Below are 23,651 nucleotides of genomic sequence, written 5' to 3' on the forward strand. Positions count from 1 at the left end.
ACTTGGAGACGTAGTCGACTGCCACCAAGATGAACTCACACTTCTTTGATGGGGGAAATGGACCCATGTAATCTATTCCCCAGACATCAAAGAGCTCAATCTGAAGGTTGTTGGTGAGTGGCATGGCATCCCTTGTGTTTATGTTTTCGTGCCTTTGACATGGCCCACATCTTCTGATATATTGCTTTGTGTCTTCATACATTGTAGGCCAGTAGAATCCACATTGCCAGATCTTTGAATGTGTACGGAGTGCTCCATAATGACCTCCATATGGTGATGAATGACATCTGTCGACGATCTTCCACCCTTCCTCAGTGGTCACACATCTCCTGAGTAAGCCATCAGAGCATACTCGGAAGAGGTATGGCTCATCCCATATATGTGAACAACTTTCTTGAATAAACTTCTTCTTGTTTGCTCCTAGTGGTACATACCCTGAAACCATAAAATTAACAATATCTGCATACTAGGGGTCAGACCTGTTAATCCCGTAGAGCATGTCGTCCTGGAGTGAATCATTGATGGGGTTTCCTGTGGATTCTTAAAATACATTCTAGACAAGTGATCAGCAACAGAATTTTCTACTCCCTTTTTATCTTTTATTTCTAAGTCAAATTCTTGAAGTAATAAGATCAATCTAATCAGGCGAGGTTTAGCATCTTTTTTAGTGAGCAGATACTTTAGTGCCGCATGATCAGTGTAAACAATTATTTTAGCTCCAACTAAATAAGATCTAAATTTATCAATGGCAAAGACAACAGCCAGAAACACTTTTTCAGTGGTTGCATAATTAAGTTGAGCTCCTGTCAAAGTTTTACTGACATAAGCAATTGCATGATGCTTCTTATTTTTAGTTTGTCCCAAAACTGCCCCCACAGCATATCACTAGCATCACATATAATTTCAAAAGGCAACGACCAATCAGGGGGTTGAATGATTGGCGCAGAGATGAGTGCATTCTTTAATAAATTGAAAGATGTTAGATATGCATCATCAAATTCGAAAGGAGCATCCTTGGCTAGCAAAAGAGTAAGTGTTCTAGCAATAAATGAAAAATCTTTTATGAATCTGCGATAAAAACCAGCATGGCCAAGAAAGCTTCGAATTCCTTTTATATTCACAGGTGGAGGTAGTTGTTCAATTACTTCAATTTTAGCTTTGTCTACCTCAATTCCTCTTTCAGACACTAGGTGTCCCAGCACTATTCCTTCCCTAACCATAAAATGACATTTTTCCCAATTAAGGACTAAGTGCTTTTCTTCACATCTTTGCAAAACCTTGTCTAAGTTTTCAAGACAACTATCAAAAGTTTTTCCATAAACAGAGAAATCATCCATGAAAACTTCCATAATTTCTTCAATCATATCCGAAAATATAGACATCATGCATCTTTAAAAAGAAGCTGGTGCATTACATAACCCAAAAGACATTCTACGGTAAGCATAAGTTTCGTATGGGCATGTAAAAGTAGTTTTGCTTTGATCATCGGGATGGATCGGGATCTGGTGATACCGTGAATATCCATCTAAGAAACAAAAGAACGAATGGTTCACTAATCGCTCTAGCATCTCATCTATGAAAGGTAAAGGTAAATGATCCTTTCTCATGGCTTTGTTTAGTTTTCTATAGTCTATGCACATCCACCACCCTGTGACGGTGCGTTGCAGAATTAGCTTGTTCTTTTCATTCATAACGACAGTCATGCCTCCCTTTTTAGGCACAACTTGAACTGGGCTCACCCACTCACTATGCGGCACAGGATATATAATCCCTGCATGCAGCAACTTTATAACTTTCTTTTTAAATACCTCTCTCATCGCATTGTTAAGTCTACGTTGGGGCTCTCGAGAAGGTGAAACAGAAGGATCTGTCGGAATACGATGGGTACAAATCATAGGACTGATTCCTATAAGATCTTGGAGTGAGTAGCCGAAAACTGAGTGATGTTTCTCAAGAATGGTCATTAATCGCAGAGTTTGCTCCTAAGTGAGTTTATCACTAATGATCACAGGAAACTCTGGATTATTGTTTAGGAAAGCATAGATAAGACCGGGTGGTAAAGTTTTAAGCTCTATGGAGGTCTAGGCGTGTCTGCAAACTCATCTAAGGGTTCAGGTTCAGAAGGTTCGGCCTCTTCTTCTATGAAGAAAGGAGCTTCGTCTTCTAAGTCTGGTTCTTCTAAAAGGTCTAGAGATGCAGCCTTTACCTCCTCCATAGGATCAAGCAAAAGATATGACTCGGCCTTATTATTTAAGGAGTGTGAAATTGTTATTGGAAATTTAAAGGTTTTTCCAAAAGAAATGTGTAGCTTTCCAGTATGACCTTCATAAAGGAGTCTTCTAAAAAGTTGTCCTATCAACAGGTCGAAGTCCCATGTATCAAAGATATAGAAGTTCAAATGAACCATGGAGCCTTCTACCATTAAAGGTAGGACATTAATAATTCCAAGACTGGGGACTAATCGTCCCGAAGATTCCTTTATGACCTTTGTTGTGGGGGTTAAGACCAAATTTTTAAATAATTTATGTGCAAAAGATTCAGACATGATGTTGATCCCCACAACAGGATTATAGAGAGCATCAAATTGATCAAAGTCATAAGCACAGCGTATAGTTATAGGAGGTGTGTCCAAACGGATCACATCAGAGAAAAGCTCTGACTCCTCCAACCATTCGCTACTCATGACCACGACAAGCTCTCTCAATTGATGTTCAGTTGGCAAACAAATGCTAAAATGGCCGTTTTGGGGTCTGTTAATAGAATGGTAGTTTAAGATGTATCCAAAATCGGCAAAAAGATCAGATTCTATATCCAGCATGAAATCAGGTGGTGGAATTCCTTCCTTTTGTGTCCCATAACTTGGGATAGCTAAAGTAGATGGAGAATTTGGCAGAGTGTCTACTTCGGCTTCGTGGGTTTCATCATGAAGGGTATTATCCATCTCAGCTTCTAGGATTCTATCTAGGATCACTCTAGCGTCATCAGTAGGGATGCGAAAGAAAGAAACTCTAGAGATTGTATGTACCATTTGTTTATGATCTTTCTGAAGACCTCGAAAAAAGTGAAATAAAAGAATAGGGTCTTCAAGATTAAGGTTTGGACCAGATTCTAAAAGATCAGAAAAACGTTTCCAGGATTTTCCCAAAGTTTCATTATCTTTTTGTTTAAAAGATAGGACTTCGAGTCTAAGGTCGCCGATATGGTCGAGGGAATAAAAATGTAGGCAAAAGTTGGCTCGTAAAACTCCCCATTCACCTCGTTGTTGACTTACCTTCTGATTATACCATTGTCTAGCTTCTCCCCTTAAAGAAAAAGGAAAAAGCTTCCAACGTAAAGTTTTATCAGAAATGCCTTTAATGCGAAGACGATCACATGTTTGCTCAAAATCTCTAATATGAAGGTAAGGGTTTTCGTCTTCCTTTCCTGAAAAAGATAAGTTTTGAATCATGGCAATCAACCTAGAACATAACCTATACTGGGATGTTTGGATAGGCTGTGATGACTCCCATGGTAAAAGGTCAGTTTCCGAAGGTGTTGCAAATTGATAGATTGATTTAGAATCTTGGTTTTCCATAAGGTAAGAGTAAAGAAAATAAAGAATATAAAAAGATAAGAAAAGGTAAAAGTATAAGTACAAGCTAGTAGTAAGACTCAAGGTTATCTCAGCAAACCGTCTTTCTCCCCTGCAACGGCGCAAGAAATGCTTGTTGATATTTGGTAACGCAATCAGAATTGAGTATCCTAGCCCAAACACCACGTCTACGCTAGAGATGATTACTCTAAACTCTACGCGAAGAGATTAAAGTAAACTCATAAACCAAACAACAATAAAACAAGAACTTACTAGTATTTAGAAGTTAAAATAATGAATAATCCTAGGAACAAGCTTCGGGTTAGGAGAACTTGATCCCGCAGTTACAACCTCGGAGTAGACACCGACAGGCCGGGCTTCCTCCGATCTACACCTGCACTCTATCTCTCTCAATCTAGTAGATCTAGTCTACTCTCACATTAGATGCTAAGCCCTAAGTCTATTTAGAGGAAAGGTTATCCTTCGAGGGCACCTCTCAACTCTATGATGAACTTGTTCTCCTCCAGGGGCCAGGGGGTCTGCTTATATAGTCCCCTCAGGTGAACGTGGGTCGTTGGATCAAACCGACATTGATTGAACGGTTATCCTTGATCCTTTAGGTCGGTGGAGCGTGATCCGCGAAGTTGGCCGTGATTGGCCACAACACCTGGGCGGGCGCCCTATGGGGGAGGGCGGGCGCCCTGCCCCCGGGCCCGATTGCCTTCCCGTTTGTTCCCGTGGCTTCTGGAGTCTTCTAGATGGTAGAAAATTGCGCCGTGCGTTAATATCTCTATGTAATCCCAACATGTGGGCCTCTCTTCCTTATTTCCTGATAACCCCCTGCAGAAAAACAGATAAACAACAAAACTCATAGAATTCTGTCAGATCAAACCCTAATTCTAGGTGTTGTTTGTATATTGGTCCTTTCTCTTTTTTATTTGATAATTAAAATTGATACTTAAGAACCGTCAACAGATGACTGAGTACCGAATGCACGCATCGGACTCTCTGTGGTGCGTCCGGTCCCGTACCCAGAGAGGGTTGCAGTTGATCCTCACACCAGACGCGGTCACCACACCCACTATGGGTGCGTCTGGTGTGTTACAGAGCAAGTATAGTTAGCCATTAATGGAGCACCGGATGCTCTATGGAGCGCATCCGGTGCAACACTGAGAGCGTCCGGTGCTCCCGTTTTCTTTGGAATTCGTCCATGGGAGCCTCTTGCCCATTTGATCAGCTGAGAAACACCTTGTGGTGCAAGAGAGAAGCAAGAGCCTAGAGAGGATTGACAATTGAGTGATTTCTTCAATGAATCCTTCTCTAGTTGAGTTCCAAGAGTTCAAGTGTGCATCCACCACTCTCTAGAGACTTGTTCGGGTCAAGTGAGAGTTTTCTGCTTGTTACTCTTGGTGATCGCCATCACCTAGATGGTTCGATGGTGATTGGAGGCACGAAAACCATCTGGAGTTCTAGTGGGTGGCTCGTGTCAAGCTTATGAGCGATTTTGGGCGATTCACCGCGACGGAGTGTCGAAGAATCAGCCCGTAGAGAGCACTTGATCCTTGCGCGGACCAAGGGGGAGCAAGGCCCTTGCGCGGGTGCTCCAACGAGGACTAGTGGAGAGTGGCGACTCTCCGATACCTCAGCAAAACATCACTGCGTTCTTCTTGCTCTCATCATTTACATTCTAGCATTTACTTTGAGCATTTACATTCTTAGAATTGCCATGCTAGAATAGGATTGGAACTAGGTTGTAAAACTTTTATCCGGTAGCTCTCTAGAACACACCTAGGCACAAGGGGTTGAATTGGAGCTTATAGGTTGCTTAAATTTTAAGAGAAGCCCAATTCAACCCCCCCCCCTCTTGGGCATCTTGATCCTTTCATTAATAGTGGTTTTTTTGTATTACGTAACTGTACAATGCCAAGGCGTGGGAAAGCTAGTAAGCCAAGGTAATCTCTTATCATCCTATTTATATTATGTTTTGATTAATGTGCAACACATGAAAATCTAGGTTTAGGGTATAATGTTATTTGGTTTTGGTTATTTGAATGAGAAATGTTTTAATTGTAGCTATGCTCGGACGACCGGGAGTCCTTACATCCTAAAGCCGCTTCCTATCGGTGTTCCAAGACCCATGTGTTTTTGTGGTGATGCTTGCAAGGTAGAAATTTCTGAAGATGAGGAATCCTATAAGCAGAGATATTGGATGTGTTCCAATTTTGCATGGGAGCCTACGCCGCTACAACATCGCAGTAAATTTATTGTGAGATTTTTTTTGTTGTGCATTACGCATATTATGTTATATGAAGCATGATTCTTTTGTAACAATCTTTTTTGTTGCAGACCCCTCCACCGTTGTGTGATTTTGAGCAGAGGATTGACAATGAGATCAAGGAGTCAGACAAGCAGCTTCTACAAGGCCTGAAGGAGTGGGATGCGGAGTGTGCGGAGATATTGGAGAAGAGACGCAGAGAGGAGGCTCTACAGAAGGAGCACAAGGAAGAGGAGGAAAGGAGGCGTGTTGCTGCATACACAGAGGAGAAGGAGAACAAGCTTGAGCGTGTGCGCCGAGCGAAGGCAGTGATGGAGGAGAATCCCGATGCCCAGAGGAAGGAAAAGTGGTCTCGTTGCACTTAGTAGTTACATTACCTGCTAGTTCTATGTTTGGTTCATTAATAGTATTGTTTACTATTGGACTTTGCAATGTGTTACCATGTAATGCATTTTAGGAATGTGTTATTTTATTTCTATCTAGAATGTTATTGGACCTGTCACTTTGGTTAATGGTTTCGTTTTTAGTACTCATTATATTGAGTTGATTATTTTAGAGTCAATGAAATGTATCGAAGTAGTTGAAATGGAAGTTAACGAACTAGCAGACAACATAACTCATAGCACACAACACATGTAATGGCATGTCAAAACATGCACCAAACTAGGGTACAGAGGTCTCTAGACTAAACCAAACATGCCTTAGGTAATTCAAGTAATTAACAAGCACATGAAATGGCATGTGAGAATATGTACCAAACAAGGGTACATAGTTCTTTTAACTAACCCAATCGACGTCATGTGTGGCAGCCATTTCCTTTGCCCTGTCAAGATGTTTCTTAGCTTTAGGTGCCCATTTCTGATTATTACTTCGTAGTGCCAAAGCTTGAGCGTGTCTATAGTTAAACCATGCAACTAACCTATAAAAGGTAAATGATACAATGGCATTGACAGGCATGGCACGTATACCCTTCAGCACGCTGTTAAATGACTCAACCATGTTGCTAGTCTAAAACTCGTACCTCCATCCACCATCGTCATATGCTCTTGTCTATTTCTCTAGTTCTCTCATCAATCCTCTTAGCCACTGCCTACCTTCTGCGTTCGTTACCGTTCGTAGCTGCTCCAACTTCTCCTTGAAGAATTTAACCTCAAGCATGTGGGCAACCTCCTCGAAAAGAGGAAAGTTGTCCTTGGTTCCATCCTTCCGAAGTAAATTCTCTGCAAGGTACCGAGTGCACCAACGGTGGTGCAAAGGTGCATACCTCGGAATCTTCTCTTGTACGGCACTGAGTATGCCTTGGTGTCTATCAGATATGACACCAACCTCCCTATGAGGGCCAACGACATATATCCTAACAAGCCGCATGAACCATCCCCAACTGTCTTTGTTCTCTCTCTCCACAAGAGCAAAAGCTAAAGGAACCAATATGTTGTCCGCATCACAGGAAATGGCTACCAAAAGTGTGCCCATGTACTTGCCAAGCAAAAAAGTACCATCAATGGATAACACTAGACGACAATGCCTGAAGGCCTCAACGCACTAAGGAAAGCACCAAAATGCTCGGAAGAATATCTGCCTCCCGTCCTTCCATTCATTCGGCTTCGGGATATACTCATAGTGCTTGCTTGGATTTGCTACTTTCATTGCATTGAACATTGCTGGCAATTGTTCATACCCCTCCTCCCAGTCCCCATATATCATCTTCCAGGCCCGTTGATTCGCTCTCCATGCCTTACCATGCTTTATGTCATACTTAAAATTTTCCTAGCCATGTCCATAATTGTCCTGACCTTCAAGTTTAGCCGTTCCTTCAAAGTTGTGTACAATGCTCTGGCAATGAGGGTAGAGGTCAACTGCTGGTGCTTCTATTGCAGATCCGTCTGAGCACAAGTGTGTGGACCAACAATTCTGGTGATCTTGAACTTCCCTGTGGCCTTTTGTTTGCGAGCACAGACCCTCCAATTGCAATCTGACATTTCACACACCACCGTGTAACGACGCTCCACATAGGAGTGCCTCATCTTGAAAGGTCTTTTACGTCTCACAGAATAGTCCTGTAACCACCTCCTTAAAGCGGGCAAGTCCTTGAAGACCATGCTCTTCTGAATCTCCACACTATCACCTGGCTCAGGAGCCTCTACCAACTCATCATCTCTTCCTTCACCATAAGCATTTTGTGAATGACTGAGGGAGCTGAACTTAGGAATGAGTGGATCACGATCAGGACAAAAACGTCTAATGAGCTCCATTTCTTGTTCACTCAAATTTGGAACGGGGCGGTCATCATCAGAATGAACGGCCCTTGTTGTGCCATAAGGCTCCTCATCATCCATAATGTCAACATCCACGCTGTTATAGAGGCTATAAACCCTGGGTCCATGTTGGTTGATGGACGAACAGGAGCACAACCATCATTATCAGGATTGTCTCCTGCATTTAAACCTGAAACATGGCTACCATTGAGACAAGGAAAGTAATGAAGAATAAGAAAAAACAAAGTGTTCAGGGTGCACTTATTAGGATGATTCTGGGTCAAAGGAATCTCCTGAGGGGTAGCAAAACCATCATCACGGCTACATGAGGCACGTACACTAGGACATACACCAACCTCATTCGGACCGGATTGAGCATCAGGCACCACAACCACATCCTCCCCATCCACCTTGCGGTTGGCTAACAGAGGCTCACGGATTGGCATATTATCTCATTCTGGCAACAACCCATGTGGGGGTGAATGTCCATTATGGGATGCATACCCATGAATGGAGAGATTATTGGACAACTTCCGCACTACCAGATCCAAACACTGAAAGTCATTCTTCATGACAGTTTTCACATATTTGTCCCACTAAGCCTCTGATGCAATTGGGACCAACCGCCTAAAAATATGGCCCGATTTACCATAGTGAAGTACCCCCTCAACTGAGATGTCATCCTCATTTGCATTGCACTTAAGCTCATCACGAGCACTGCTAAGAACCTCATAAAACAGTGGCTGATCATCGAACATGAGAGGAACCCTTAGCATTCCAACAAAACTAACATTCCAAAATTCATCTTCCTCCACACTTCCTCCATAAAAAAGGTTCACTATGTTGTCCATCTGGTTGGTTTGCAAAACACCAAAGATATTACTGGTCTAATACACTATAATAACTAACTAATATAACTACATAACTATCTAACTACCTACTCTACATTACACTAAAATCAGTTTAATAATACTAGCCTGTACTAACAATCAAACCCAGCTAATATAAAATTGATAGTGACATTGCAAGGCACATGCCATCCACTATGGATTCCACAATATTTCATGTGCTCCATAGAAACATATTTGTAATCCTACTTCCAAACTAATTATGCCTTAAAAATATGGCATACTAAAACTCTTTTTTGCAGGCAATTTCAAAATATTAATGAACTTATTTTGATAACAGTTCTCAAACAAAATTCATAGCTATATATACAAGGCAATTTTCGCAAAATGTACGGTGTCAAATCTTCAAATGCAATTTCTTAAATTCAAAATTTTTACTTAAAAGTTCAATCAATTTACCTGATCAGCTTAAATCAGATGGCAGAAGAGGTTGGGAGATGGCCCAGCGCAAGACCTGGTCATCCACACCGGATGGCCTTGGGGGAGGGGCTGCCGCAAGGCGCAGCCAACGGCGCCCCGTGGCTGGCCGGCGTCCCCGACCCCGCTGCTGGCCGGTGTGCCCAGCTTTTGGGCGCCCCTTGCCGAACGACAACGGCGCGGACAGAACAGAGTCGTATGGATGATTTCGCCCTCTGCACCGCAAGGGCGTGCGGCCAGGCTTCGGGCGACGGTGCCCTGTGCACCGGAGACGGAGAGGAACGCGGGTGGGCTTCGGGTGACTAAGGCAGGGACGCAAGCTCCGGGTGAAGAGAGGAACACGAGCTCCGTGCGGAACAGGGGCGCGAGGGACGGAGAGAGGGACGCGAGCTCCGAGCGGCCTCTGTAGGGGATGCTGGACGAGGGCGCAAGAGCTCGGAGAGAGGGACGCGGCCTCTCGGCAGCGGTGGCAGAATCAGGCGCTGGGATTGGGAATTGCCTGGGCGTTGACCGTTTACGTTCAATAAGTCGGCGCTAAGATCTGTGGCTCTGAGCTCGGCGCCAATATCTGCGCTCCGAGCTACCAGCCACGTCATCGCCACATATGGTGCCAGCTTGTACGCGAGTGAACACCTCGGAGCCAAGATCTACGAGACGTGTAACCTTGGAGCCACATTTCCTGGCGCCGATCCACTGGGTCCAAACATGAATTTAAGTTTCACAGGGAGGCCAAATGTAATTTTTTTTCAAAAAAAGGGGCCAAAAAATAAAAAATTGGGGTAACAGTAACAGTTTTCTTGTTTTTCTTCTTCTCTGCGGTGTGAGGTGTGTTATGTTTTCATTTGTAAAGGTTCGTTTTTTCCTCCCCTTCTAATAGATTTGCTCAGCAATTCTCTTGCTGAGTTTTTGTAAAAAAAAAGTTTTACCCTTTCTCTATTTTCCTAACTAGTTCTTGGCCCACAAAATTTTAGTACTGGCCCATAACTTATGTTTTTTCTAGATATCTCTAATTTATTAACCCTTATTATAATTCTCCGTAAAATTTCTCAAAAAGAAAAGAAAGACCATATTCTATCATAAGCAATTAAGCATGTACTCCATTCCAATTATACAGAGATTTTGGCTTTTTTAGACATAATTTTAATTATGCACTAAGATATATACTATGTCTAGATGCATATCAAAAGCAGTGTATATAGAAAATCCAAAACGTCTTATAAATTGGAATGTGGGAAGTAGCATATAGCACTGTGCCCAATTGCCAGACTCATTGTCATAACAAAATCCAACCAAACAGTGTGAACTGTTGAGAACTCTTTTTATACAAGAAAGCCTCTTGCAAATACAATAATACAGTTATAAAACTAGAGAGGATACAACCATCATGGCTGCTTGTGTTATTCACATAATTCATCAGCAGTTCAATATCGTACTGGACATCCTATCTGATGATAAGACTTCATCGATTAGTTATCAGACGATATTTATTTACCAGACACACAACTCATAAACACAAAAAACGGCTGTACAAGAGCTTGGTTGCCACTTGACAGGAAAGAGAAGGCAAAAAGGATAACTAACTAGGAACTGTTTATGTCAGATTTCGCAGAGAAATTGTCCACAAAAGATCTGCATCAGATTCTACAGTTACCTTCTCCGACTGCACAATGTTGGATGTGCTTATCATGCTCCCAAATCTCATCTTTGATTCACCTGGAAGCGGGGAAAAGAATCAATACTACCTTTGATCTTAGTGGTCCAAATATAAATGAAACAAAACAAAAACCCTACTCTGTTCATGTACATCCCCATGAAAACCGAGAGGAAAACTGATCATTATGGAATTAAATGCTTATGTAAATGTCAGCAAAGAGTATTTCATTTTGCACTAGATTAATATTTCATGAATGAACTTGATAATATATGTACTTCATTTTATTTCGTCCATTAAGTCTTCAGTGTTTCCACACAATATACACTAATTTGATTTGTTAGATAAGTCCACTAATCCGTGCAGTTGAATCCAGAACTTCCACAAGTTTATGACCAACAGAGCACAAAGAAATTTACTTAGATTCCATTTCAGGCCAGTAGTTGTGGTGCTTGTTGATGGTGCTCCAACAGGAAAAAGCCCACAATGAGGTCCTTCAACAGACGACTCAATATAGAGCTCATGGCGATGTGTTCTCGGAAGAAGTCGAATCAAGCAATCATCTGATAGGAGGACAATCCTCATGTCCGAAAACAGATACAGAACATTGATATTTGCCGCCTCATGATCAAACCTACCACCTAGTGCTCCAGTAACAAGAACACAGAGCTACAGTGTTTGATGGAAAAAGTAAGTTCCAGTGCCGATGAATTTTGTACAGATGTGAGTCTAATATTGATAGAAAATATCAACAAGTAGGAAAAAGAAATAAGAGAAGTATCAAGACCAAATAATACGATTGCTACTTACATTGGGTTTTTCATGATCAGGCGTACGATGATGGATACGGGAAATACATTTGTGTAGATCTGTTGTCTCCTGGTTATGTGACTTATCAGAAATTTTGGATCCCTGAAAATAAGAGAAGTTTACCAAAACCATGACATCCTGATAACGCAGTATGACATTTAGAAGCTCATTTCAGTTCAAGTATGCAATAGATAGATAAAATCATTTTTTTGTTTGAACATAGTAATTAGAAAACAGAAAAATTGTTGACATATAACCAAAAGAAATGACATTTCCTCCAGAGTCACCAAGCAGAGGATCCTAAGGTGTACATAACGATAAAACAAGCTTCCATTCAGAGGATTTCAAAGTTCTGCAGTTAATATAGCAATTTGATTGAAGAGTCACTCATTCACAATGACCGATGGGCTCCTTGAGAAGTTAAGGATTAGTATTTTGTTTCCAAATAAGATGCCATCCACATTAGTCAGTTGCCTGGCGCAAAGTTGATTTTAGTTTTTTTTTTTGCTGTCCATGAGTACAATGGTGCATTAAAAGGTGTTACGGTAAGTGATAGTACTACTGCATGTGCAATTCTTACGGGGGTTACCACTAGCTTAACATCCAGTGTGAACTGATTGCAATGCAGAAACCTGACTAGAATGATTGGGTAAACAATGTAGAAAAAGAGAGCGCAAGTAAAGGAACCTGACTGGAGTAGAACAGTTTTACTTCAGGTCTGATAGAATCCATGTCCCCCTCAATTATTTCTGGAATATACCTGGATAATAGAAATTAATTATGATATTAGGTAAGATGAATCCTAAAAAATTAATGTTTTCCTGTTTCACTGGGGAGAGCAGAGAACAAGCATATTGTTATGTGGCAGTTAGGATTGAGAGGGCTGAGATGGGGAAACAGCGGCTAATGGTGTGCTACAGTACCCGCGGGTACTGTTCATGCTGATGTTGTGGTGGTGGCTAGGGCTGCGAGGGCGAGAGAAGGCCGGCCAGGGGCCTTGCCCACGGCTGGGCAAGAGAGAAGGGTTTTATTTTTTAATTCTTGCTTAAAAGGATTGATACATCTCCTCTCCTTATATAGAGAGGTTTAGATGACTTACAAGCAAGGCTTACTTGATCCCTAAGCAAACAACTCTTATCTCTATTTAACCCTAACATTAATGGGCTATGGCACCAGCCCAGGCCCAATAGGTCCCTTACGTACTCTAACACTACACCCCACCAAGACATGCAGCTCGTCCTCGAGCTGCAACCTAACCAACTTATAATGATGACTCGACTTGACACAAACCTAACACTTAAAAACAAGCCTTTTACATCTTGGCTTATTTTATTATTCCTAACCTGAAATGGACTAGGACACTTTATTTGTGACCCCTGCACGTAAGGTGGACACCATCTGCATGCTGGACCTATACGTGTATAACCTGGATCCCATGGACACCATCTGAATGAAAGGGCTGCATGAGTGTGGCCCCCAGGAAGTGGTCGCCACAGCGACCAGCGAAGACGCCCTCGTGGTGGCCGGTAGAGAAATGTGGAAACGCTAGGCAGTGTGCTCCCGCCGGTGACCCCATGCCTTCTCCCCGCTGCATGGCTGCTGGTCTGCATCGTAGAGAGGAGAGTGGAAGGCTTTCGATGGAGAACGACGAGGGGAGTGCCTCTAGTACCGCTGCCGAAAGCTTTGAGTTCGCCACCTGCGTGGCAAACAGCATGCCCACCGCCCGTGGGGACAACCACAGGCCCAAGATCCCCGACACAGCGGACAAGATCAAGGTCCTCTACGCGGTGAAGAGCAACTTGGAAGAGCTGCGAAGGGGTGCAGGGTTGAATCAGTTACAGATCGCACATCACCCACACCCGCCAACGAGCGAGGAGGCCGCGCGTGTTGGTACCCCTTATCCTATAATTGTAAACATCATTTTAATAAATAAAATAAATAGATGGTAGGGCTTTGAACTAACCTTTCCACAAGTTTTGTTGCAAATATCAATTTCAAGTATGACACGTGGAAAGGCGCAAAAGACACGAGAAAACGCACTTCAAGAAAGCATATTCAGAAAAGGCGCAAATCAAAGATAAATGGAAAAGCCCACCGAAACACCGAACTGGATCCATTGGATCCATCCGTAACCACGGGAAGGATCAGGGCCCAGAGACGAACCGACCACGCGAAGGCGGTGGCCAGGGGGGCCCACCAGTGGTGCGGCCGCACCCTGGTGCGGGCGCACCCCCCGTGGCGGCAACTCGGTCCCACCTTTTTCAGGCGGTTGCATGGCAGCATGCATCGGACGGTTTCACCTCCTACCAAATTTAGATCGCCATGAACCGTCCTTGTTGGGCTATAAATAGATGGCTCCACACCATTCAACACACACACCATATTTGGAGCAATACACCTCACATTTCTACACTTGTTCTTTAGTTTAGATTCAGTAGTAGAGCAAGGCAAAGCTAGCAAGGAGAGCTTGTCTCCTTGGAGGATCTTAGAGCTTCTTGGTATGAATACAATTCAGTTCTCCTCCATGAGCAAGTTCTTATCTTATTTATATGATTATGCAATTGAATTAGAGTATAGTTGTGTTCATATCTTGTTCATAGTATATGAACTAGTTCTTAGTTCTTGTGCTATGTTCTTGATGTGTTCATCCTTGTTCTTCATCGTTCATCGAATTAGTATGAATAGACAAAGGATTAAGATTGGGGTAACAGTTCGTTGGGCTCTGATGGCCACTCTTAGCCGAGCCTGTCAATCCGAAGGGTTGGGGTCCCGGGAGGCTAGGAGGCGTTTTCAATTACATGGGCGAGGTGCTCGGGTATGCGGAGATCAGCGGATGCGCGGGTATCTTTCGGGTAGAGGGGTAGGTGGCAGGGTAGTGACAACCCTGTCATCCCTGGTATTCCTCCACGATCAGATATTCCGGTAGGAGTTCTGTAAAGTCCCTATCGGCTGGATGTCCAGCTGTGGGGATCTCCCCAGAGCCTCAGACTTAGTTCTAACTCTGGTTATATTGATTAGATGTTCTACTAACAATTCCTTGCATAGTTATATAAGATCAATGCCGGCTCAAGTAGTTGTTCTTTATTTCTTTTATTTCCTTATTTTCTCTTTATTCCTTGAGGTTGCCCAGATGAGTGTGTCCACTATCCATATTTTAAGAGCCTGTCGTGACCCCTGAATAGACTATGTCTACCTATGCATCTCAATAAGTGATCATGCTACAAACCAAACTAGATGCATTTGTTACACCCTCCTACGGGATTAAATACGATAACCCTTGAATACTCACAGGTTGAAATGCTACAATGATAGTTCTGTTCGCTTGCAGTTTTATTCTTTATATTCATGAACTATTGATTGGCGTACCTAAGTACCGTTACTTAAGATTGTAAACTCTGTGCATTTATCTAGCGCCGTGCTACAGCTTTGCATATCGTAAGTAAGGATGGTTAGGATGGCCAATCCGGCATTCCTAATTATTGTTACCAGATTGCACTGCTAAGGCTGGCGCTGTTAAAGGACTTGGGTTATCTCTCTGACGTAACGATAGTTATGGTATACCAACACCTGACATTTCTGGTGCCATTGCTAATGATGGATTTATAGTCTATCTTTAGTAGTGACGCTAAGAAATGCCAACAACGCGCAGCAGCCTGTAGACGCACCACCACCGACTCCTGGCGGGTAAGCATCTTCCCCGTCGGCTCCATCACGATGTCCGTCCGCTGCTCGATCTGTTGCGACTTCTCGCCCCTGTCCTGGATCTGTTGGACTGGTGGTGCCATGGCCGTGGGCTGAAACGACTAGACCAGCCCCGCCACGGTGGCCTGTATCGCCGCCATGGAAATTTGCATCGCTGCCATGTTGCGCGACAGCTCAGCGACCACCCCCGCAAGAGAGTCAAGCGTAAGCGGTTAGTCGGAAGACGCGGAGGAGAGCTCCAATGAAGCTGAGTGCGGCGGCGCAGCTATGACGGCTGGGGCTACGGAGGAGGCTGGCGGCTGCATGGAAGATGGAAGGGGGGCCTGACATCTCCGATACCAGATGTTATGTGGTTGTTGGGATTGAAAGAAGATTGTTGAGGGGAGCACAGGCGGCTATCGCGCTACAGTACCCACTGCGCCACAGTACCCGCGGGTACTGTTCATGGGCTAGGCCTGTGAGGGCACGAGAGGGCCAGCCGCAAGGCCTTTGCCCACAGCCGGGCAAGAGGGAAGGATTTTTCCTTCTTAATTCTTGCTTGATTAGATTGATACATCTCCTCTCCTTATATAGAGAGCCCTACTTGACTTACAAGCAAGGCTTACTTGACCCCTAAGCAAGCGACCCTTATCTCTAATTAACCCTAACACTAATGGGCTATGGCACCAGCCCAGGCCCAATAGATCCCTTACGTACTCTAACAAATATATAAACAGTTTAGTATACGAACCCTAACTAAAATGACATTAAAGTATGAAAAGCAATCATGTATGCTAGAATCAAGCTAGAGTCATAACATACAGGCTTCCAGAAATAAACACTAATAATCAAAGTTCATTTTCTGCTCTAACCAGTTACCAGAAAATAAAGATGTAGGAAGGCACAGGCGGGGACTGACGGCAAGCAGACGTATCAAATGCTGCCCCCAATGTGCACAGGGTGTAACGTTGGGAGTTGGCATAAGGAAAGAACAGAGATCGTGCAGCACGGGAGGACCGGCGGCGCAGGTTGGAGAGAGCTAGCGCAGGAATTGGGAGAATTACACCTCACACCCATTGAGGGGGGAGGGGGCTGCCTTTGAATACAACTTGGAGAACAAGTAGGATTACAATCATGATCTATGCATATCTCTAAATTCTCTAATAAAAGACTTCAACTTCTGTGCTTCATTAGCGAGGGATCTGCAATCATCTAATAGCACTTGATAGTAGGACGTATGTGTATTTGACATGAAAAATGTATTTAAAAATTCTTGGGATGTACAACTGCCAGTAATGCTTAGGCACTTGGCATATAGATTGAAGGCTTCAAGCAAGAGCCAGAGGTATCTCCCATCTATTCCGCAACAACCCCCATAAAGGTCGCTCCCCACCACATATTCAGCCATTCTGATTCACTGGGACAAGGGAGCCTATGATATCCTTCTTTTTCCTAAATAAATGTTCAATAAGATCTAGAAAGAACTTAACCTGCCACACGACTTAAGCAAACCCAATGAAACTCAACTGTTTAAGAAACAAAATCCATCTAACCATCACAACTCACCATCAAGGCAATAAGATACTAATCCACGCTAGCTATTTTTTGCATAAGGCACAACTATCCAGTGAAGAAACCTATTTCGGAGTAAATGACAACCATTTTTTAACATCAATAAAAATGGCAACATATGGCAGTTCCTATTATAATAAGAAGATCTTAAGAATGTTGAAAACTCAATAAGCACTTCAGTATGAAATGATGGAGAAAAAACTTCACTTATTTCTGGTGCTTTTTTTGTCTTCATCATTGGTCATCTGATACATCTCATCAAAAATATGATTAGCTCCTCCATCAGCACAGATCCTCAAGTTTGCTGTTCTACATCAAAATGCAAAGGTGTTTTAAGGGTACTTTCCTACAAAAAGTATAAAAGGGAAAGACAAATGAGCTATATCTAGTTACCATGATCCCAGAGTCGAGGCATGAATCGTGGAAGTTGCTGGTTTAGAACAACTAAAGCATAGTTCTTGACTGGTTTGTTGACAGGTTGATGCAGTTTCGGAAGAAGGAAACTCGAAGAATGCATTATTACATCCATACTGCGTACTGTGCGCCACAACATCTTGACCTTTGAAGGGGTACCTCAATCAAGGGCAAATCTAACACTGTCTTTGCTGCCAATACCTATGTACGAAAGCCAACTGTCATTGATGCCAATGCCATTATATGACAATCATTTTTTCTTCTGTGCAGTACTGCTCAAAAAAAGGGTCTCTTATGTTTCATAAAAGGGTCTGTCTTGAGATGTGGGACTCTAGGTATTAATAGGTTTTTAGTCAAGTATCCAACAAAACTGCACTGCACAAATTGATTGACTCTGAGGCAACGATAACCACATATTTTAAGCAGTAACATTTAGTTACATCTAGATATTTCATTCCATTATCTAAGAAAAAGAAGAAGAAAAATACGCCTGTGCCCCCAGTTAAGGAATTCAATTGGTGTAGGATTTTTCAGTGTAACAGAATGGGATAGATTCTTGTTGCGCTTACTCATCTTGAGCATTATTCTTTTGTTTATTCCATCATCTAAAAAAAGTTGAGGTAACGTTTGCTTGCACCAAGACCTATGTTCCCATGGCATTCATATAAATAGTTTAGTAATACTAGCTAACTATCGTGACTATACCCTGATTACTCCTTTTGCTTTCGTACTAGCAAATTCAGACTCTGGAGAACTCCACTGCAGAAACGACATCTTCATCAGTACTACCTTACATTCGTTGATTAGAATGCCAAAATCTCCCCAAAAGGAGAACTTCCCTCCGTATTGATGTGGGGATTATTCTTTAGAACACCCAGCCAAAGAATAACCTGAAATTCTGCACCTCCCCGCCCAAATTCGACACCATATGCCTGGAACTACTCCGCAATCCCGGTGAGATCGATTTGACACAGCAGCTGTAACCCCGGCAGGCACCAATATCGATTCGCAAGGACTGGACTCGTCCTTCGGAACCCAGAATCAAAGAAACTCAAGGACAACAGAAGCAGCCCCGAGAAGGAAATGAAAGGAGAGACCTCACGTACGACATCGCAGGCAACCGCAATCGGCGCAGGAAACACAGAGGCGCATGCAGATCTCACCTGAGGACTGACGCAGAGGCGCCGAAGAGGGAGGACGAGGCTCGGCTCGGAGCTGGCCAACCCGCCGCTGTACAGGCAGAGAGACGGAGGAAGAATAAAAACGGCAAAGGTCTCGGCTGCCGGTATGACGGTGCGTCGCTTTCAGAATTCAGAAGTTTGTTGTAGCCGCTCGATGTGCGAGTGTGCGATGGATGGACGTGGACTGTTCTCACGGGCGCCGTCAAGCGGGACCACCACAAAAAGTTAATTAGTACTAGATCCTAACATCAAATGACAAACAATCAGTTATATATCATTTAGTCTTAGACAAAACGATCACTTAAACAGGTAAAATGGTCATTTAAATAGAAGGTTAAACAAAAACACCATACCATTGTTAGTGTTTAGAAGTTGAGTACAACGAGCTAAATGACCGTTTAGAGTTTAGACGAATAATGATAGAAGCATAGGAGATAAGAAAAGATAATAGGAAGACTAATGCTAAATAATATAGATCACATTGTTGGAGATTAATTCAGATGGATTAAACAAGAAAAACGTTGATTTTCAATTAACTAGCTAATTAGAGTGTGTGGTAGGGGACAAACTGATGTTTGATAGGCAATAATAAAAATAAAAGATATGAAGAAAATATTAGAAAGATCTAAATTCTATTTTTATAAAAAACTATTAGAGATTAATATGAAATAAGAATAAAAATCTTGGTACAGATAATATCATTAACTAGCTAATTAGATAATTAAACATCTAATCTATAAGGTGTATTAAGAGAGTTATGGGAAGGTTGGGGGTGCCAGGCCCCCCTCAGCCCCCCCCCTTCCCTCCGCCACTGCCGGGGACAAGGCTCTTTTCAGATCTTGGAAATCTTCAAAGCTCAACTCAACGTCCCTTTTTTATGGAAATCATCATTATTATATGTTGGAGTATTTGGAAGGTGAGAAATGATCTCATTTTTAGAGGTGTGCAAAATTATCTTCAAAAAGACCTTTGGCTTAGGCCCTGTTTAGATACACCCAAAAACCCAAAACTTTACAAGACTCCCCATCACATCGAATCTTGCGGCACATGCATGGAACATTAAATATAGATAAAAAAGATAACTAATTGTACAGTTTACCTGTAAATCACGAGACGAATCTTTTAAGCCTAGTTGCTCCATGATTAGATAATGTTTGTCAAATAAAAACGAAAGTGCTACAGTGTCAAAATCCAAAAAGTTTTTGGATCTAAACAAGGCCTTAGTTACGCTTCGTGCGAAGAAGAAGTACTCACCTCTCATATCTATATGGCTAGAGCTTTTTGTATAATTCTACCCATCTTCTTCCTCTCTTTCTTTCTCTCTTAATTTTCCCCTGTTACTTCTAGTTAGCTGTTAGCTGTTAGCTTTTGCTTTTCTTTTCTTTAAACTTCTCATGTACTCTTTTTGTTCGTTTTTTATAATAAATTTTAGTAGGGGCACAAGTCCCTCCTGTTTCCTCAAAAAAAAATAGGTTCTGTGTTTTTAATAGACGACAATTCACTAGTAAAGAAAAAATATCAAAGGTAACGGCGTTTGTGCTTTTGGTGTGCTTTCGGTGGTAAACGACGTTCTTATTAATAAAAAAATTATCAAATGACTCGAAAAGTGACTTGATGACATGTGCACATTTGTCTATTGTAGTATTATGGAGGCACTTCAGATCTAACACTCACTCGCCTAATTCCTCAGATTCAGTGATCACCCTCAACACTTCAAAGTGCTTTCACTGATGCTGACTGTGCTGGGTGTATAGATGACCGACGATCAATCGGTGGTTTTACAATATTTTTTGAAATATTTTTTGGCCCTAATCTTATTTCATGGAGCTCTCGCAAGCACCCACAATCTCTCTATCATTGACAGAGGTAGAATACAAGACATTGACTAATAGCTAGGATGGCTGAAGCTACTTGGATTCAATCATTGCTCAAAGAGTTGTGCATCTATCAACCAATAAGACCACCCATATTACGGTGTGATAATCTTGGAGCCACCTATCTTAGTGCAAATACGGTCTTTCATGCTCGAGCGAAGCACAATGAAGTGGATTTTCACTTTGTAAGAGAAAAGGTTGCAATAGGGAGCACTAGAAGAAAAATTGATATCCACCGCCAATCAAGTTGTTGACATCTTCACCGAAACCAGCTACAAAACAGTTGATGGAGAGGTGTAGAATAAGCACCGAACCATCAACTGTTTTGTCTCTCCAGCTACAAACCGTAGTAGAAATGATGAGTACGTGGATAAATTTTTTAATGCTTTGCTAAATCGGATGATTGAATTTGAAATGCTTCCATGTAGCGGTTGAGGGATCTAGTCGTTTTCAAGTAGGCAGAGCGGAATGCCAAAGTAAGCGAAAACGATGTCAGAATTTTAAGAAAGGCTATATGGGCACCCTCAATTCGGAAAAGTATTGGCTCAAATTACACCCGATCTCTCCTATGCTCTAATATATAATAGTGAAACAATTGCAACTTCTGTACACGTCACGCATTCATGCTCTCTGCTTTCAGTAGCCTGGGAAAAGCGGCGGCGGCGGTGACTGGTACTTGGTTCCTCGTACTGGTACGATGATAATCGGTGGCGGTGGCGGCGGCGGCGGCGATGCTCTAGGTGGTGGTGGCGGTGATGGCCACCCACATTGTTGGACCCTGGTACAATCTACAGGTTGGCTGACGACTTGTGTACACTCATCTGCACCCCTCTGCATGGGCCTTGATTGTCCCATGCAGTTTCCATCGTCATGAAACGACTTCCCGTCGTCCGCTGTGCTGCTGCACTCGGCGGCCTCGCTCGTGAAGAAGTTGTATGAGACCGAGAGGTTCGCCAACGCCGGCAGCTTGCAGACACCACTGGGCACATCTCCGGTGAACCTGTTACGCGACAGGTCCAGCTGCTCGACCTTGGACAACCCTGCCAGCGTCGGCGGGATCGAGCCTGTGAGAGCGTTGTCGCTCACGTCGAACACCGTGGCATTGGTGAGGAGCCCCGTTTCGACAGGCAGGCAACCAGTGATGCTGTTGTTGATGAAGATGAACTGGTCCAGCGTGGCGGCGGCCTCGCCGATGCTCCGGGGGATGCAGCCGCCGAGCTGGTTGTTGGCGAGCACGATCACCGTCGCCTTCGTCTTGCCGATGGTCTCCGGGATGCCAGAAGTGAACCGGTTGTTGTTGAGGAAGATGGCGTCGTAGGGCTTGAGGAAGAGCTCCGGCGGGATGGGGCCGTCGAAGTCGTTGAACCGGATGTCGAGGTAGCTGAGCTTGCGGACGCCGAGCACGGCGGCGGGGAAAGGACCCACGAAGCGGTTGTTGCTGGCGTCGAGCTCGTAGAGCTCCGTCATGTTCGTGATCTCCTCCGGGATGACCCCGCAGAAGCGGTTGGAGTTGAGGTGGAGCACGGCGAGGTCGGACATGAGGCCGATCTCCTTGGGCAGGTGGCCCGCGACGTCGGCGGCGTTCATGTCGAGCGACGCCACGGCGCTCTCCGACGCGTTGTGCAGCGACGGCACGCAGGAGACGCCGTTGTAGGCGCACACGTCGGGGCCGACCCAGTTGCCGGTGAAGTTGTTTGGGTCGGAGTAGAGCGCCTGCTTCAGCGCGTGCAGCGCCCTGTGCGCCACCAGGAGGCGCGGGTTGTTGATCTTGATGTCGATGGCGATGTCGATGTGGACGTGGTCGTTCGGGTGCGGCTGCTCCTCGAAGGCGGCCAGCTGAGGGTGGGCAATGGCGGCCGCCTCGTCGGTGGTCAGCGACAACGACGACGAGGGGAATAATAGGAGGGTGGCGACGATGAGTGACATGAAACGAATAAGGGTAGTGCCCATCGTCAGAAATGCATGCATGGATCATCAGCCTTGACCGAAGCCAATAATGTCCGGTGGAGGAAGTAAGGAGCAGGAGAGAGAAAATCCATAGCGAAATGTGTGGCAGTGAAGGTTTTTGTATATGCATGAGAATGCTTGCTTAGAGTAGTTTGGATGGTCGGGAGGATTAAGAGGAATGAAAGTCGGTTCTGTTCTGTGTTGCTTATTGGGTTGCCAAAGAAGATAAAACAGCTGATCTTTCTTTTCATTTTGGGACAGTTTTTTTTTTTTTTGAGAACTTGCTTAGCGCGTGTTTCATTAAGGGTGTGTTTAGTTTCCCATAGAATGTAAAATATAAAATAACAAATACTTTAAAATGATGAAATTTTTTGCCAAAATTCACGTCACAATAAAATGGTATTAGTGATGAGGTTGAACATAAATATAAAAGGTACCACAAGCCGGTGGAACGCATGTTGGTTTGATATTTTGGGGTAGCATAGCATAGCATTCAACTTTTAGGTGCAGCCAGAAAGGACGAAAACAGAGAAAGGGTTGCCAAACTAGTTAACTGTGCCCGTGCATTTTGAGAAACACTGAACGCATGAATTCCTAAGGCCTCGTTTAGTTCCCCTAAAATCCAAAAAGTTTTCAAGATTCTCCGTCACATCGAATCTTAATACACATGCATGTAGCATTAAATATAGACGAAAACAAAAACTAATTACACAGTTTGTCTGTAAATTGCGAGACGAATCTTTTGATCCTAGTTAGTTCATGATTGGACAATATTTGTCAAATAAAAACGAAAGTGCTACAGTAGCGAAATCCTAAATTTTTTCACAACTAAACAAGGCCTAAATCAGTTTGTGCATGCCATGATTCGAGAACGTTGGAGCATCATGCCAAAATCGATAACACTTCGGCGAGCTTAGGATTTTGAACAGTTTGTGCAGAAGACGATTCAATAATTTGGAAAGGCGTACCCCCGAAATTTTCAAATGATTTGTTGAGATAGCAGATTTGAATAGTTGAAATTGTCACGAAAGTTGACTGCTGAGACTTGCTGAGTGTGACCCCCGTGAATCCTGAATTGGGCCTTGCCGGAAAGTA

The 23,651-nt window shown here is 43.4% G+C and overlaps 2 protein-coding genes across 3 annotated transcripts; both read right to left on the minus strand.

Moving 5' to 3' along the window:
• Positions 10,721-18,865, minus strand: LOC8075346 (thiamine pyrophosphokinase 2). Of its 2 annotated transcripts, none has more exons than XM_002457772.2 (7): positions 18,718-18,865; positions 17,534-17,755; positions 17,348-17,444; positions 12,575-12,647; positions 11,888-11,989; positions 11,497-11,746; positions 10,721-11,139 (listed from the first exon to the last, which is right to left on the minus strand). In XM_002457772.2, the coding sequence occupies exons 2-7, from the start codon at positions 17,691-17,693 to the stop codon at positions 11,018-11,020; spliced, it is 804 nt and encodes a 267-aa protein (XP_002457817.1). In that variant the 5' UTR covers positions 17,694-17,755; positions 18,718-18,865; the 3' UTR covers positions 10,721-11,017. The 2 variants fall into 2 exon arrangements, with proteins under 2 accessions (XP_002457817.1, XP_021313050.1); XM_021457375.1 differs by having other exon boundaries at positions 17,348-17,449; positions 18,718-18,783.
• LOC8075347 (pollen-specific leucine-rich repeat extensin-like protein 1) lies at positions 20,823-22,559 on the minus strand. Its single transcript, XM_002457773.2, has 2 exons — positions 21,425-22,559; positions 20,823-20,881 (listed from the first exon to the last, which is right to left on the minus strand). Exons 1-2 carry the CDS (start codon positions 22,557-22,559, stop codon positions 20,823-20,825), a joined length of 1,194 nt encoding a protein of 397 aa, XP_002457818.2.

The sequence above is a fragment of the Sorghum bicolor genome, chromosome 3 (assembly GCF_000003195.3).
Source record: "Sorghum bicolor cultivar BTx623 chromosome 3, Sorghum_bicolor_NCBIv3, whole genome shotgun sequence".
In the NCBI taxonomy this organism is placed as follows: domain Eukaryota; kingdom Viridiplantae; phylum Streptophyta; class Magnoliopsida; order Poales; family Poaceae; genus Sorghum; species Sorghum bicolor.

Coding starts and splice junctions, on each gene's coding strand:
- LOC8075347 (XM_002457773.2), bottom strand. CDS start 22,559: ATGGGCACTACCCTTATTCGTTTCATGTCACTCATCGTCGCCACCCTC. Junction 20,882..21,424: donor GCAGAGGGGTGCAGATGAGT/GTACACAAGTCG, acceptor ACTGTTTTGTAG/CTGGTTTCGGTGAAGATGTC.
- LOC8075346 (XM_002457772.2), bottom strand. CDS start 17,693: ATGTTGTGGCGCACAGTACGCAGTATGGATGTAATAATGCATTCTTCG. Junction 17,445..17,533: donor GCCTCGACTCTGGGATCATG/GTAACTAGATAT, acceptor GATGTAGAACAG/CAAACTTGAGGATCTGTGCT. Junction 11,140..11,496: donor TGGCCTGAAATGGAATCTAA/GTAAATTTCTTT, acceptor CCCCGCTTCCAG/GTGAATCAAAGATGAGATTT.